The sequence below is a fragment of the Lepisosteus platostomus genome, chromosome 9 (assembly GCF_059453375.1).
Source record: "Lepisosteus platostomus isolate fLepPlt1 chromosome 9, fLepPlt1.hap1, whole genome shotgun sequence".
NCBI classification, from domain to species: Eukaryota; Metazoa; Chordata; class Actinopteri; order Semionotiformes; family Lepisosteidae; genus Lepisosteus; species Lepisosteus platostomus.
Genome location: NC_142619.1, coordinates 1,290,730 through 1,308,347, shown reverse-complemented (window position 1 = coordinate 1,308,347; position 17,618 = coordinate 1,290,730). Strand labels below are relative to the sequence as shown.

The 17,618-nt window shown below is 57.3% G+C and overlaps 1 protein-coding gene across 2 annotated transcripts in view; it reads right to left on the bottom strand.

Moving 5' to 3' along the window:
* The window catches only part of LOC148654289 (macrophage mannose receptor 1-like), a 19,465-nt gene extending 1,847 nt beyond the window's left edge, over window positions 1-17,618 (bottom strand). For both annotated transcript variants that reach the window (XM_088646329.1, XM_088646330.1), the window contains exons 1-8: window positions 16,428-17,618; window positions 8,220-8,413; window positions 6,931-7,266; window positions 4,691-5,029; window positions 3,400-3,738; window positions 2,331-2,675; window positions 1,295-1,389; window positions 496-595 (exon numbers count right to left, since the gene is read on the bottom strand). In XM_088646329.1, coding sequence (XP_088502455.1) covers window positions 496-595; window positions 1,295-1,389; window positions 2,331-2,675; window positions 3,400-3,738; window positions 4,691-5,029; window positions 6,931-7,266; window positions 8,220-8,256 — 1,591 coding nt within the window. In that variant the 5' untranslated portion in view covers window positions 8,257-8,413; window positions 16,428-17,618. The remainder of the gene's footprint in view (window positions 1-495; window positions 596-1,294; window positions 1,390-2,330; window positions 2,676-3,399; window positions 3,739-4,690; window positions 5,030-6,930; window positions 7,267-8,219; window positions 8,414-16,427) is intronic.

Here is a 17,618-nt window from a genome sequence, read left to right as displayed (position 1 = left end):
GCAGTGCTTTTGAAATCCAACCCGAACTGGTTTGTCGGGACTCGTTTCCTGTCAACAGATGCTCTATTGTTCAAGCAGTAATATACACCTCAATCTCATTCCTCCCACACGCTTCTCTCCAGTACAGCCCAGTGGGATCAGGGTAAAAACACAGTACAGGGCAGTAGAGTCCAGTGGGATCAGGGTAAAAGCACAGTACAGGGCAGTAAAGCCCGGTGAGATCAGGGTAAAAGCACAACACAGGGCAGTAAAGCCCAGTGAGATCAGGGTAAAAGCCTAGTACTATGTTTTTCACGTTCTCCACAGGTGTTTTCTGTGCAGGTGGGTGTTGATGAGAAAGGGCTGCTTACACAAGTACAGCTGCTGTCGAGGTCACCAGTTGTCATCTTGGGAAACCTGCCCTCTGCGTTTCCCATCAACCTCCGAGTTTCTGATCCTCCGCACTGCCCTTACACTGCCAGTCCCCTCCCCCCCCACACACCCCCCCGACCTCACCCTGGGACTCCTCCTTTCTGTAGAAAACCCCGCCGCCCTCTTCTCTCCAGTAGAGCTTGCTCTTCTCCATGGGAAACAACTGGGAGAACTGTTCTCGCATCTGAAATGATACCAGGGACTGCCTGAAGCAAATTCAATAACCGTAGGGTTACATAGTGACCCAGACCGGACCAGCGATCTCTGGACTGGACGGGTACAGTGTGACCCAGACTGGACCGGCGATCTCTGGACTGTAGGGTTACAGTGTGACCCAGACTGGACCGGCGATCTCTGGACTGGACGGGTACAGTGTGACCCAGACTGGACCGGCGATCTCTGGACTGTAGGGTTACAGTGTGACCCAGACTGGACCAGTGATCTCTGGACTGTGGGGTTACAGTGTGACCCAGACTGGACCGGCGATCTCTGGACTGTGCGGGTACAGTGTGACCCAGACTGGACCAGTGATCTCTGGACTGTGGGGGTACAGTGTGACCCAGACTGGACCGGCGATCTCTGGACTGTAGGGGTACAGTGTGACCCAGACTGGACCGGCGATCTCTGGACTGTAGGGGTACAGCGTGACCCAGACTGGGCCGGCGATCTCTGGACTGTAGGGGTACAGCGTGACCCAGACTGGACCGGCGATCTCTGGGCTGTAGGGGTACAGTGTGACCCAGACTGGACCAGTGATCTCTGGACTGTAGGGGTACAGTGTGGCCCAGACTGGACCGGCGACCTCTGGACTGTAACTTTAGATGGAAGGACAGGGTGTTACCTGTAACTGTGGTTTAGATGGAAGGACAGGTGTGTCCCCTACCTGGTTTAAAAGGTCCTGCTTCACTGCCTCCTCGTTCAGGTCGGCTCTGCTGGTCTGGGTCAGCTGGACTCTCAGCACCACCCTCCTCTTTTTCTCTGGGGGAACCAAGCGCAGGTCATCACCCCCCTGAGCGCAGCACGCTGACCCCGCTGACCCCACTGAGCTCTTTCAGACTTTCACAATGCACAAGTCACAAGTGACCTCAGCATTTCACATCTCCGACTGTCTCAAGGGTTTTCGGGACCCTTTGCGTGATCTGTGCCCCAGATGACACGAGCCTGTACCCCGGATGACTTGAGGTTGTGGGAGCCTGTCTTTTGAGACCTGTGCCCCAGATGAGGTGGTGTAGGAGTTTTTCCTGAGACCTGCGCCCCAGATGAGGTGGTGTAGGAGTTTTTCCTGAGACCTGCGCCCCAGATGAGGTGGTGTAGGAGTTTTTCCTGAGACCTGCGCCCCAGATGTGGTGGTGTAGGAGTTTTTCCTGAGACCTGCGCCCCAGATGAGGTGGTGTAGGAGTTTTTCCTGAGACCTGCGCCCCAGATGAGGTGGTGTAGGAGTTTTTCCTGAGACCTGCGCCCCAGATGAGGTGGTGTAGGAGTTTTTCCTGAGACCTGCGCCCCAGATGAGGTGGTGTAGGAGTTTTTCCTGAGACCTGCGCCCCAGATGAGGTGGTGTAGGGGTTTTTCCTGAGATCTGCGCCCAGGGCGAGATGAGGTCACCTAGCTCATTCCAGCCGGGACCGTTCCGCACGGAGCACAGTTGGGGCCGAGGAGAACCCTCCAGCAATCGTGTCATTCAGGCCGAGCTGAAGCAGCTCCGTGGTGCAGTGATTGTGGACAGAACTGGAGACAGCTACAGCCCGAACCCTCTTGCGCAGGGGGACCTCTGGACAGTGCAGTCCTTCTCCAGAAAGATTCGATCCAGGGCTGACCAATCAACCGCCGGCCCCTGCAAGGGCCCGGGGCCGAACAGCTGGACAGCTGGACCTAACAGTGTGGGTTCAGGGGTGTCTTTCCCCGACTCTCGCCCTGCTTACCTCCGGCGCAGAAGAAGGGGAGCTGGGCGCCGCAGTCGCCGACGCTCCACCTGGCCCCCGGCCCGCCCGGCGGGTCCAGCCACACGCACCCCCCCCCGCCGCTCGGGGGCTCGGCGCCCCAGAACCGGAACGGCAGGTCCCGGCCGTCGGCCCACTTCCAGGGCTCGTTGACGAGGCCGATCCAGAAGGGGGCGCCGCCCTGGGCCGGGCGCCGCGCGGCCTCGTTGTCGGCGGGGCTGCGGACCGTGGCCAGGTCGCTGTGGTGCCGCCGGCAGTGCTCCCGGGCCGCGGCCCAGGTCTTGCTCTCCGGGACCAGGGTGTAGGTCCGCGCGCCGTCCGCGGAGTCTGAGGGAGAGAGAGAGAGAGACAGGGACAGCGCTGTGGCACACCGTCCCCGGACAGAAACGGGCAAAAGCACGAGTCCCCTGTAACCACATGGGATTGAGGATAAAGGCTTGAGGGAGCTACGTCTCGGGCACGTCCGCTGTCTCACCTACGTCCGCTACGCCGGCGCGAGGCTGTCTCACCTACGTCCGCTACGCCGGCGCGAGGCTGTCTCACCCACGTCCGCTACGCCGGCGCGAGGCTGTCTCAACTACGTCCGCTACGCCAGCGCGCGCGCCTGTCTCGGCCACGTCCGCCCAAGCATGCAGTTAACCTGCACTGTATTCATTGACAATGGAAGTTACCTATCGAAATGTTCGGCTACGTACTGAGCGCCAGGTACGAGGGAGTGGTGACGTGGTGTCAGCGGTGGGATTTCCGCATCACACTGTGGAAACGTGAGGTCGGCGTGTGTGTGTGTGTTCCTAGACCTCGTGACACCCATAGTAAAACAACGTTTCCCTCGCGGGACGGGACTCGGAGCATATACGAGCTGGGATCTTGCGGGACGCAAGAAACAGGAAACAGGAAACAGGAAACAGGAAACAGGAAACAGGAAACAGGAAACAGGAAACAGGAAACAGGAAACAGGAAACAGGAAACAGGAAACAGGAAGCTGGGGGGACGGCCTGTGTGTCACGGGGGCTCGTGGTCTTGGCAGCCCTGCGGCTGGCGCTCCTGGTACCTGTGTGGCACAGGAAGTGGTGCAGCTCGCCGCAGTCCCGGTCCCTCCAGGACCCCCAGGAGTCGGACGTGGCGCAGAAGAGCCGGGTCTTCCAGTTGGAGTAGCCCAGCCCCTCTCCGTCCACCCAGCGCCAGTCGTCCGCGCCGCGGTACAGCCCCAGCCAGGGGAAGTAAGAGTAGCCGTAGGCCCCCAGGAGCTCGAAGAGCTGCTGGTTCTCAGTCGTGTTGCCCAGGGTGGCCAGGTCCTTGTTCGCGGCCCGGCACCGGGTCCGAGCGTCCGGCCACGACAGCTGTTCTGTCACGACCTCGCACCTTTCCCGCACAGGTGTGGAAAAGTCACCTGGTGGGGGGGGAGGGGAGGAGAAATGAGATTGACGGAGCCCCTGTAGCTGACACACCTCTGTTTCCATCTAGAGCTGGGTGTCTCTTTCTGTCTCTCTGTCTCTCTGTCTCTCTGTCTCTCTGTCTCTCTGTCTCTCTGTTTCTCTGTCTCTCTGTCTCGGCTGCTCTGTGAAACAGTCAGAGCAGAGAAGTCTGGGGTGTCGGTCGGCTCTCATGCTTTACCCAGGAGGACAGACTGCAGCTGGGACAGAGTCACTGTTGGACAAGGACACGGATTAGAGGACGCGTCGTTCGCACAGGAGCCAGGACGATCGGGTAAGGACGGCTCTCTAGGGGCACCGAGACTTCGCTGGTAAGGACTACGCCCCCTGCCCAAAACAAGGCTGGTGAGACCAGTACTGAGTGGAATCGGTCTTGTGCTGAACTCTTGTGATGTGGGGGCGGCACAGGGGTGCAGGGGTCAGCATTGCAGCCCCGGGGTCCCACGTTCAGCCCCTGGGGTGCTGTCTGTGTGGAGTTTGCGTGTTCAGGTGGGCTTCGTCCCGCAGTCCTAAGACATGCTGGTGGGTTAACTGGCATCCAGGAAAACTGGCTCTAGACATGAGTGCGTCTGTGTGTGTGTGTGTCCTGCGATGGACTGGCGTCCCGTCCGGGGTGTGTCCTGCCACTCCCCCCCACCAGTGCCTCATGGGACAGGCCCCCGGTGCCCCAGCACCCTGACGGGGATAAACTCCGTCGCGATCTGTCGGTCATCCTTCCTCTCAGTCTGTGGGCAGGCATCGGTGAAGAGGACAGGTCTCCCTGCCTACACACGGTTCTGTCCCGGCGACTGGCCAGACTGGAGACACCAGGACGGCCCGTGGCCGGTGTAGGTCAACAGCCCCCGGGCGGTAACGTTCACATCCTGCGTCTCGGTTGCCCGGGAAACGGTTGACCAGGGACCAGCTCACCTGAGCAGCAGAAGGAGGCCTTTTCCTTCCTGCAGTCCAGGTCCATCCAGCGGTACTGGTAGACGAAGACGCACCTCTCCTGCCCGTTCCCGTTGTCCGGCTCCCCAGGCGCCCAGGAGCGGAACGGCAGGTCCCGGCCGTCGGCCCACTTCCAGGGCTCGTTGACGAGGCCGATCCAGAAGGGGGCGCCGCCCTGCGCCGGGCGCCGCGCGGCCTCGTTGTCGGCGGGGCTGCGGACCGTGGCCAGGTCGCTGTGGTGCCGCCGGCAGTGCTCCCGGGCCGCGGCCCAGGTCTTGCTCTCCGGGACCAGGGTGTAGGTCCGCGCGCCGTCCGCGGAGTCTGAGGGAGAGAGAGAGACAGGGACAGCGCTGTGGCACACCGTCCCCGGACAGAAACGGGCAAAAGCACGAGTCCCCTGTAACCACATGGGATTGAGGATAAAGGCTTGAGGGAGCTACGTCTCGGGCACGTCCGCTGTCTCACCTACGTCCGCTACGCCGGCGCGAGGCTGTCTCGCCTACGTCCGCTACGCCTTCGCGCGGCTGTCTCGCCTACGGCCGCTACGCCTTCGCGCGGCTGTCTCGCCTACGTCCGCTACGCCGGCGCGCGGCTGTCTCGCCTACGTCCGCTACGCCTTCGCGCGGCTGTCTCGCCTACGGCCGCTACGCCTTCGCGCGGCTGTCTCGCCTACGGCCGCTACGCCTTCGCGCGGCTGTCTCGCCTACGGCCGCTACGCCTTCGCGCGGCTGTCTCGCCTACGGCCGCTACGCCTTCGCGCGGCTGTCTCGCCTACGGCCGCTACGCCTTCGCGAGGCTGTCTCGCCTACGTCCGCTACGCCGGCGCGAGGCTGTCTCACCCACGTCCGCTACGCCGGCGCGAGGCTGTCTCACCCACGTCCGCTACGCCGGCGCGAGGCTGTCTCACCCACGTCCGCTACGCCGGCGCGAGGCTGTCTCACCCACGTCCGCTACGCCGGCGCGAGGCTGTCTCACCTACGTCCGCTACGCCGGCGCGAGGCTGTCTCAACTTCGTCCGCTACGCCGGCGCGAGGCTGTCTCACCCACGTCCGCTACGCCGGCGCGAGGCTGTCTCACCCACGTCCGCTACGCCGGCGCGAGGCTGTCTCACCTACGTCCGCTACGCCGGCGCGAGGCTGTCTCACCTACGTCCGCTACGCCGGCGCGAGGCTGTCTCACCCACGTCCGCTACGCCGGCGCGAGGCTGTCTCACCCACGTCCGCTACGCCGGCGCGAGGCTGTCTCACCCACGTCCGCTACGCCGGCGCGAGGCTGTCTCACCCACGTCCGCTACGCCGGCGCGAGGCTGTCTCACCTACGTCCGCTACGCCGGCGCGAGGCTGTCTCACCCACGTCCGCTACGCCGGCGCGAGGCTGTCTCACCTACGTCCGCTACGCCGGCGCGAGGCTGTCTCACCTACGTCCGCTACGCCGGCGCGAGGCTGTCTCACCCACGTCCGCTACGCCGGCGCGAGGCTCTCACCTACGTCCGCTGCGCGGCTGTCTCACCTACGTCCGCTACGCCGGCGCGAGGCTGTCTCAACTTCGTCCGCTACGCCCACGCGCGGCTGTCTCACCTACGTCCGCTACGCCTTCGCGCGGCTGTCTCACCTACGTCCGCTACGCCTTCGCGCGGCTGTCTCACCTACGTCCGCTACGCCTTCGCGCGGCTGTCTCACCCACGTCCGCTACGCCTTCGCGCGGCTGTCTCACCTACGTCCGCTACGCCTTCGCGCGGCTGTCTCACCTACGTCCGCAGGAGTCCGCTACGCCTTCGCGCGGCTGTCTCACCTACGTCCGCTACGCCTTCGCGCGGCTGTCTCACCTACGTCCGCTACGCCTTCGCGCGGCTGTCTCACCTACGTCCGCAGGAGTCCGCTACGCCTTCGCGCGGCTGTCTCACCTACGTCCGCTACGCCTTCGCGCGGCTGTCTCACCTACGTCCGCTACGCCTTCGCGCGGCTGTCTCACCTACGTCCGCTACGCCTTCGCGCGGCTGTCTCACCTACGTCCGCTACGCCTTCGCGCGGCTGTCTCACCTACGTCCGCTGTTTTTCCTCCCCCCGCCCTCCAAGGCATGGAGTTAGCCTGTGCTGTATTCATTGGCAGTTGAGCCCATCAATCGAAATGTTCCGCTATGTACCGAGCCCCAAGGGGCCTCACGGAGAGTGGGGTGGGAGGGGACGTGGTGTTAGCGGTGGGATTTCGCGCCCCACAGTTACCCGTCTGGCACACGAACGCCTTCTCCGCGAAGCAGACCGAGTCCTCCCAGTAGCCCTCGGGGTCGGCGCTGGCGCAGAACAGGCCTCTGCCCCAGTTGTAGTAGCGGACGGCGGCGCCGTCGGACCACTGCCAGTTCTGGGCCTCCCGGTACATCCCGATCCAGGCCGGCTGGGCGCCGCTCGCCGCCTCTCCAGCGAGCGGCCGGAGGTCATCCAGGGAGCTGACCGCGGCCTGGGCGAAGTTCTCCCTGCAGTAGGCCTGAGCCTCGGCCCAGGCCTTCTGGAGGGGCACGTAGTGGAACTTCCTGCCTGCGCAGGAAGTGGCCGCGCAGAGCACTGTGGGACATCAACTCGCGTGAGGGGGTGAGAAAACCCGCAGGAGGGCTACATCACGAACAAAATACATGACCTGACCGTTGTGATCCTGAATTTTGGTTTGGAGGCATAAGTCAACATTCCTGGTACCCGAAACGAGGAGGAGCAGGAAAACCGTTGTGGCGCTACGCCTGCTCACCCACAGTTTCTCTTCGTGGTGCCGATCCGGCTTAAAAAAATAAATAAAGCTGCCTGGAAAAAGCTAAACAGTATAGTACAAACACAGCAGAACGAGGCTCCAAATGCAAAATTGTGCCTTAAATGCAATCCAACGCATTTGCATCGGATGCAAAGAGTCCATGCATTACTCAACCGCAGAGAGTGTATGGCAATGCAAAGCCGGTGCAGGCCGTGACAGCACAGCTACACCGCAGGGCAGACGAGCCGAGCCCGCGGGGGGCTGGCGGGAGTCACGCTGCGTTTCCTGCTCTTCCTGCAGCCCAGTTCGGCCATTCTAATAACAATACCTCACACTTGGGCAGAACACCGTAAAAAAAGCTGCTTTAAAAAGCCCTTCAAGTGAGAAGTAAAACCGGGGTCCTGCCTCTCTGTGGTCATGAACAATCCCGGGGTGTCTCTCGAGAAGAGTAGGGGTGTTACCCCAGTGTCCTGGTCAAACTCCCCCCTGGCCTTTACCCCTCATGGCCTCCTAATAACCCCCCTCTCTGAACTGGCTCCATCCCTCTGCTCTCAGCTGGTGTGGGTGAGAGGACTGGAGCATCATCCAGGTGGGGGTGCAGGGGATCCCCAGGAGCTGTGAGGAGCTCTGAGTGGGGTGTGCGGACAGGCGCTGTGGAAGCGTGAGGAGTGATTATTATTATTTATTATTTATTATTATCGCGGCCGTCCTCAGCGGAGGGTGGAAATCGCCCTCTCCCAGCCCGGCCTGGACCACGAGGACGCCCCCCTCTCACCTGTCAGCAGGAGGGGAGACAGACTCTCGCTGGCCATGGCAGCAGGACCCCCGGGAGAGGAAGGGGGGGCTGGCGGAGAGGCGGTCGACCCGAAAACCAGCGGCCCTGACCGTTGCTCGGAGAGGCGAGAGCCAGCAGCCCGACGCAGGGGCTCATCCGGGATCGGCAGCGGTCCAGGAGCAGACCCGTGTCCCCTGTTTTTCAGAGAGAGAGCGAAAGACGGAGCAGTTGATGGCTGTCCTGATTTATGGGACTCGGATGGACGGAAGTGGAGTTTGATATCTGCGGACGGCCGGGCTTTCTCTTGTTCTGAAGGGGTCCAGGCTGATGAACCGGTGATGATGGATACGAAGTCAGGAAAAGCGGAGACCGCCGGGCGTGGCCCGTCCCAGGGGTAGACCCCGGGCCGGACACGGGGCCAGACTGGTTGGGTGTTCTGTCCGGTTGACGTGTGTCAGGCCGCGCCGGGCCGTGGGGAGGGAGGACTGCGAATACGAGCCCCCTGAAGGGATGTCCTGCTGTCCTCCTTCGCAGACGGCGCCCGTGTCCCCACTGGCAGCTGCCAGTTCCTGGAGCGGAAACGGCGATCCCCGGATCGGCCGGCCTCTGGATCGCTCCCCACCGGCTTTGGCAAGAGGAAAATGAATCCCACAGGTAGTGAGACCGGCAAAGGAGACGCGCAGATTAAGAGAGGAGAAAAAACACACACACACACACTCACACACTCACACACTCACACACTCACACACTCACACACTCAGGTACAGACCTGTAAAAAACCCCTCACACTGACACACTCACACTCACACTCACACTCACACTCACACTCACACTCACACTCACACTCACACTCACACTCACACTCACACTCACACTCACACTCACACACTCACACACTCACACACTCACACACTCACACACTCACACACTCAGGTACAGACCTGTAAAAACCCCTCTCACACTCACACACACACACACACACACTCAGGTACAGACCTGTAAAAAACCCCTCTCACACTCACACACACACTCACACACTCAGGTACAGACCTGTAAAAAACCCCTCTAACACTCACACACACACACACTCACACACTCGGGTACAGACCTGTAAAAAACCCCTCTCACACTCACACACACACTCACACACTCGGGTACAGACCTGTAAAAAACCCCTCTCACACACACACACTCAGGTACAGACCTGTAAAAAACCCCTCTCACACTCACACACACACTCACACACTCAGGTACAGACCTGTAAAAAACCCCTCTCACACTCACACACACACTCAGGTACGGACCTGTAAAAAACCCCTCTCACACTCACACACACACTCACACACTCGGGTACAGACCTGTAAAAAAACCCCTCTCACACTCACACACACACTCAGGTACGGACCTGTAAAAAAAACCCTCTCACACTCACACACACACACACACACACACACACACACACACACACACTCAGGTACAGACCTGTAAAAAACCCCTCTCACACTCACACACACACTCACACACTCAGGTACGGACCTGTAAAAAACCCCTCTCACACTCACACACACACTCACACACTCAGGTACAGACCTGTAAAAAACCCCTCTCACACTCACACACACACTCACACACTCAGGTACGGACCTGTAAAAAACCCCTCTCACACTCACACACACACTCACACACTCAGGTACGGACCTGTAAAAAACCCCTCTCACACTCACACACACACTCACACACTCAGGTACAGACCTGTAAAAAAACCCTCTCACACTCACACACCCACTCACACACTCAGGTACGGACCTGTAAAAAACCCCTCTCACACTCACACACACACTCACACACACACACACACTCGGGTACAGACCTGTAAAAAACCCCTCTCACACTCACACACACACTCACACACTCAGGTACAGACCTGTAAAAAACCCCTCTCACACTCACACACCCACTCACACACTCAGGTACGGACCTGTAAAAAACCCCTCTCACACTCACACACCCACTCACACACTCAGGTACAGACCTGTAAAAAACCCCTCTCACACTCACACACACACTCACACACTCGGGTACAGACCTGTAAAAAAACCCCTCTCACACTCACACACACACTCAGGTACGGACCTGTAAAAAAACCCCTCTCACACTCACACACACACACACACACACACACACACACTCAGGTACAGACCTGTAAAAAACCCCTCTCACACTCACACACACACTCACACACTCAGGTACGGACCTGTAAAAAACCCCTCTCACACTCACACACACACTCACACACTCAGGTACAGACCTGTAAAAAACCCCTCTCACACTCACACACACACTCACACACTCAGGTACAGACCTGTAAAAAACCCCTCTCACACTCACACACACACTCACACACTCAGGTACGGACCTGTAAAAAACCCCTCTCACACTCACACACACACTCACACACTCAGGTACAGACCTGTAAAAAACCCCTCTCACACTCACACACACACTCACACACTCAGGTACAGACCTGTAAAAAACCCCTCTCACACTCACACACACACTCACACACTCAGGTACAGACCTGTAAAAAACCCCTCTCACACTCACACACCCACTCACACACTCAGGTACGGACCTGTAAAAAACCCCTCTCACACTCACACACCCACTCACACACTCAGGTACAGACCTGTAAAAAACCCCTCTCACACTCACACACACACTCACACACTCGGGTACAGACCTGTAAAAAAACCCCTCTCACACTCACACACACACTCAGGTACGGACCTGTAAAAAAACCCCTCTCACACTCACACACACACTCACACACTCGGGTACAGACCTGTAAAAAAACCCCTCTCACACTCACACACACACTCAGGTACGGACCTGTAAAAAAACCCCTCTCACACTCACACACACACACACTCAGGTACAGACCTGTAAAAAACCCCTCTCACACTCACACACACACTCACACACTCAGGTACGGACCTGTAAAAAACCCCTCTCACACTCACACACACACTCACACACTCAGGTACAGACCTGTAAAAAACCCCTCTCACACTCACACACACACTCACACACTCAGGTACAGACCTGTAAAAAACCCCTCTCACACTCACACACACACTCACACACTCAGGTACGGACCTGTAAAAAACCCCTCTCACACTCACACACCCACTCACACACTCAGGTACAGACCTGTAAAAACCCCTCTCACACTCACACACACACTCACACACTCGGGTACAGACCTGTAAAAAACCCCTCTCACACTCACACACACACTCACACACTCAGGTACGGACCTGTAAAAAACCCCTCTCACACTCACACACCCACTCACACACTCAGGTACAGACCTGTAAAAAACCCCTCTCACACTCACACACACACTCACACACTCGGGTACAGACCTGTAAAAAACCCCTCTCACACTCACACACACACTCACACACTCAGGTACGGACCTGTAAAAAACCCCTCTCACACTCACACACACACTCACACACTCAGGTATGGACCTGTAAAAAACCCCTCTCACACTCACACACCCACTCACACACTCAGGTACAGACCTGTAAAAACCCCTCTCACACTCACACACACACTCACACACTCGGGTACAGACCTGTAAAAAACCCCTCTCACACTCACACACACACTCACACACTCAGGTACGGACCTGTAAAAAACCCCTCTCACACTCACACACCCACTCACACACTCAGGTACAGACCTGTAAAAAACCCCTCTCACACTCACACACACACACTCACACACTCAGGTACAGACCTGTAAAAACCCCTCTCACACTCACACACCCACTCACACACTCAGGTACGGACCTGTAAAAAACCCCTCTCACACTCACACACCCACTCACACACTCAGGTACAGACCTGTAAAAACCCCTCTCACACTCACACACACACTCACACACTCGGGTACAGACCTGTAAAAAACCCCTCTCACACTCACACACACACTCACACACTCAGGTACGGACCTGTAAAAAACCCCTCTCACACTCACACACCCACTCACACACTCAGGTACAGACCTGTAAAAAACCCCTCTCACACTCACACACACACACTCACACACTCAGGTACAGACCTGTAAAAACCCCTCTCACACTCACACACCCACTCACACACTCAGGTACGGACCTGTAAAAAACCCCTCTCACACTCACACACCCACTCACACACTCAGGTACAGACCTGTAAAAAACCCCTCTCACACTCACACACACACTCACACACTCGGGTACAGACCTGTAAAAAAAACCCTCTCACACTCACACACACACTCAGGTACGGACCTGTAAAAAAACCCCTCTCACACTCACACACACACTCACACACTCAGGTACAGACCTGTAAAAAACCCCTCTCACACTCACACACCCACTCACACACTCAGGTACAGACCTGTAAAAAACCCCTCTCACACTCACACACACACTCACACACTCGGGTACAGACCTGTAAAAAACCCCTCTCACACTCACACACACACTCACACACTCGGGTACAGACCTGTAAAAAACCCCTCTCACACTCACACACACACTCACACACTCAGGTACGGACCTGTAAAAAACCCCTCTCACACTCACACACACACTCACACACTCAGGTACGGACCTGTAAAAAACCCCTCTCACACTCACACACCCACTCACACACTCAGGTACAGACCTGTAAAAACCCCTCTCACACTCACACACCCACTCACACACTCAGGTACAGACCTGTAAAAACCCCTCTCACACTCACACACACACTCACACACTCGGGTACAGACCTGTAAAAAACCCCTCTCACACTCACACACACACTCACACACTCAGGTACGGACCTGTAAAAAACCCCTCTCACACTCACACACCCACTCACACACTCAGGTACAGACCTGTAAAAAACCCCTCTCACACTCACACACACACACTCACACACTCAGGTACAGACCTGTAAAAACCCCTCTCACACTCACACACCCACTCACACACTCAGGTACGGACCTGTAAAAAACCCCTCTCACACTCACACACCCACTCACACACTCAGGTACAGACCTGTAAAAACCCCTCTCACACTCACACACACACTCACACACTCGGGTACAGACCTGTAAAAAACCCCTCTCACACTCACACACACACTCACACACTCAGGTACGGACCTGTAAAAAACCCCTCTCACACTCACACACCCACTCACACACTCAGGTACAGACCTGTAAAAAACCCCTCTCACACTCACACACACACACTCACACACTCAGGTACAGACCTGTAAAAACCCCTCTCACACTCACACACCCACTCACACACTCAGGTACGGACCTGTAAAAAACCCCTCTCACACTCACACACCCACTCACACACTCAGGTACAGACCTGTAAAAAACCCCTCTCACACTCACACACACACTCACACACTCGGGTACAGACCTGTAAAAAAACCCCTCTCACACTCACACACACACACTCAGGTACGGACCTGTAAAAAAACCCCTCTCACACTCACACACACACTCACACACTCGGGTACAGACCTGTAAAAAAACCCCTCTCACACTCACACACACACTCAGGTACGGACCTGTAAAAAAAACCCTCTCACACTCACACACACACACACTCAGGTACAGACCTGTAAAAAACCCCTCTCACACTCACACACACACTCACACACTCAGGTACGGACCTGTAAAAAACCCCTCTCACACTCACACACACACTCACACACTCAGGTACAGACCTGTAAAAAACCCCTCTCACACTCACACACACACTCACACACTCAGGTACGGACCTGTAAAAAACCCCTCTCACACTCACACACCCACTCACACACTCAGGTACAGACCTGTAAAAACCCCTCTCACACTCACACACACACTCACACACTCGGGTACAGACCTGTAAAAAACCCCTCTCACACTCACACACACACTCACACACTCAGGTACGGACCTGTAAAAAACCCCTCTCACACTCACACACCCACTCACACACTCAGGTACAGACCTGTAAAAAACCCCTCTCACACTCACACACACACTCACACACTCGGGTACAGACCTGTAAAAAACCCCTCTCACACTCACACACACACTCACACACTCGGGTACAGACCTGTAAAAAACCCCTCTCACACTCACACACACACTCACACACTCAGGTACGGACCTGTAAAAAACCCCTCTCACACTCACACACCCACTCACACACTCAGGTACAGACCTGTAAAAACCCCTCTCACACTCACACACACACTCACACACTCGGGTACAGACCTGTAAAAAACCCCTCTCACACTCACACACACACTCACACACTCAGGTACGGACCTGTAAAAAACCCCTCTCACACTCACACACCCACTCACACACTCAGGTACAGACCTGTAAAAAACCCCTCTCACACTCACACACACACTCACACACTCGGGTACAGACCTGTAAAAAACCCCTCTCACACTCACACACACACTCACACACTCGGGTACAGACCTGTAAAAAACCCCTCTCACACTCACACACACACTCACACACTCGGGTACGGACCTGTAAAAAACCCCTCTCACACTCACACACCCACTCACACACTCAGGTACAGACCTGTAAAAAACCCCTCTCACACTCACACACCCACTCACACACTCAGGTACGGACCTGTAAAAAACCCCTCTCACACTCACACACACACTCACACACTCGGGTACAGACCTGTAAAAAACCCCTCTCACACTCACACACCCACTCACACACTCAGGTACGGACCTGTAAAAAACCCCTCTCACACTCACACACACACACTCGGGTACAGACCTGTAAAAAACCCCTCTCACACTCACACACACACTCACACACTCAGGTACGGACCTGTAAAAAACCCCTCTCACACTCACACACACACTCACACACTCAGGTACAGACCTGTAAAAAACCCCTCTCACACTCACACACACACTCACACACTCAGGTACGGACCTGTAAAAAACCCCTCTCACACTCACACACCCACTCACACACTCAGGTACAGACCTGTAAAAACCCCTCTCACACTCACACACACACTCACACACTCGGGTACAGACCTGTAAAAAACCCCTCTCACACTCACACACACACTCACACACTCAGGTACGGACCTGTAAAAAACCCCTCTCACACTCACACACCCACTCACACACTCAGGTACAGACCTGTAAAAAACCCCTCTCACACTCACACACACACTCACACACTCGGGTACAGACCTGTAAAAAACCCCTCTCACACTCACACACACACTCACACACTCGGGTACAGACCTGTAAAAAACCCCTCTCACACTCACACACACACTCACACACTCAGGTACGGACCTGTAAAAAACCCCTCTCACACTCACACACCCACTCACACACTCAGGTACAGACCTGTAAAAACCCCTCTCACACTCACACACACACTCACACACTCGGGTACAGACCTGTAAAAAACCCCTCTCACACTCACACACACACTCACACACTCAGGTACGGACCTGTAAAAAACCCCTCTCACACTCACACACCCACTCACACACTCAGGTACAGACCTGTAAAAAACCCCTCTCACACTCACACACACACTCACACACTCGGGTACAGACCTGTAAAAAACCCCTCTCACACTCACACACACACTCACACACTCGGGTACAGACCTGTAAAAAACCCCTCTCACACTCACACACACACTCACACACTCAGGTACGGACCTGTAAAAAACCCCTCTCACACTCACACACCCACTCACACACTCAGGTACAGACCTGTAAAAAACCCCTCTCACACTCACACACCCACTCACACACTCAGGTACGGACCTGTAAAAAACCCCTCTCACACTCACACACACACTCACACACTCGGGTACAGACCTGTAAAAAACCCCTCTCACACTCACACACACACTCACACACTCGGGTACAGACCTGTAAAAAACCCCTCTCACACTCACACACACACACTCACACACTCAGGTACGCTCAGGGGTCCAGCAGGGTGTGGTGCCCCCCCTTCGGACTGGCTACTCAATACTTACAGATGGTTCAGGACGAGAGCTCTCTTCAGTCATCAGGCCCTTGAGGGCCAGGTGGCCACCACACTGGGCTCCCAGGACAGGGGGGGTGCCCTGCACAGCGAGAGGGGTCCCTACCTGTTGGGCGTGCTGTCTGTCTCCAGTCCCGGCGCAGTCCCAGAGTCTCTCCGCTCCCCGCTGTGCTGAAGACGGGCTTCACTGTGGGGGTGGGGGGGGGGGGGGTTGATGGCCACAGCTGCTCAATCCCAGCATGCAAATCTCGTCCCTCTCCGATTGGCCGGCCGCGGAGAGGCGGTGCGGCTTGGCGTTTGTGTCCTGACTGCGTCCCGGCTGGTAACCCGACTCCATTAGGGACTTGTCTCTGCCTGACGCAGGCTGCAGGCTGGAGCCACAGCTGACTGGGAAGACTGGTCTCAAGAGGGAGCCTGCCCTGCACCCTCTCCACCACTAGGGGGGGGGGGGGGGCTCCTAAACCCATCTCCTGGGGGGCCTGAGCTCTTCCGGCCTCTGTCCCATTCGCTCGCTCACTCAGACGCGTGTAGGATGGCGCTTCGTATCTTTCACTTCATCGTCTGTCCAAAAAGCGTGGACATGCGTCTCTGGCATACAAAACCACAACAAACACCACCCCGCATAAAACAAGCCCACACTGGGAACAAACGCCAGCACGCACACCCCCGTCTTCGCCCATGTTCCACCCCCAGCGCCTGTCCCCCTGCTGCGGCGCGGTCACGCCACCAGGCCAAGAAGGAGAGCACTGACCGGTGGCCACCGACAGCTGTCGCCGAGGGTCTATCGGGGAAGTGGGCGGGGCCCTCTCCGCGGCCGCTGGCTGCCCGCGGCGGTCAGGCGTCAGGGATCGAGCCGGGGCGCAGTTGGTACAGGCCCACTGTCGAGGCAGGGAGAGTCAGGGCTCCCTCCCTGAGCTCACTCAAAAGGTCCTGACTCTGTGTGGTCATGAACAATCCCGGGGTGCCTCTCGAGAAGAGTAGGGGTGTCACCCCAGTGTCCTGGCCAAACCCCCCCCTGGCCTTTACCCCTCATGGCCTCCTAATACCCCCCCTCTCTGAACTGGCTCCATCCCTCTGATCTCCTCCCACTGAGAGCTGGTGTGTGAGAGAGGACTGGAGCATCATCCAGGTGGGGGTGCAGGGGATCCCCATGACCTGTACAGCCCTAAGGAGGGTGGTTGGTCCCTTTTCAGGCCAGAGAGGCCCATGGGGCACGGGTGGGGGGGGCGGGCAGGGGTCCCCCTTTTTCTCGACCACCCGACACCGGAGGTGTGGGCGATGTGCTTTACAAGGTCAG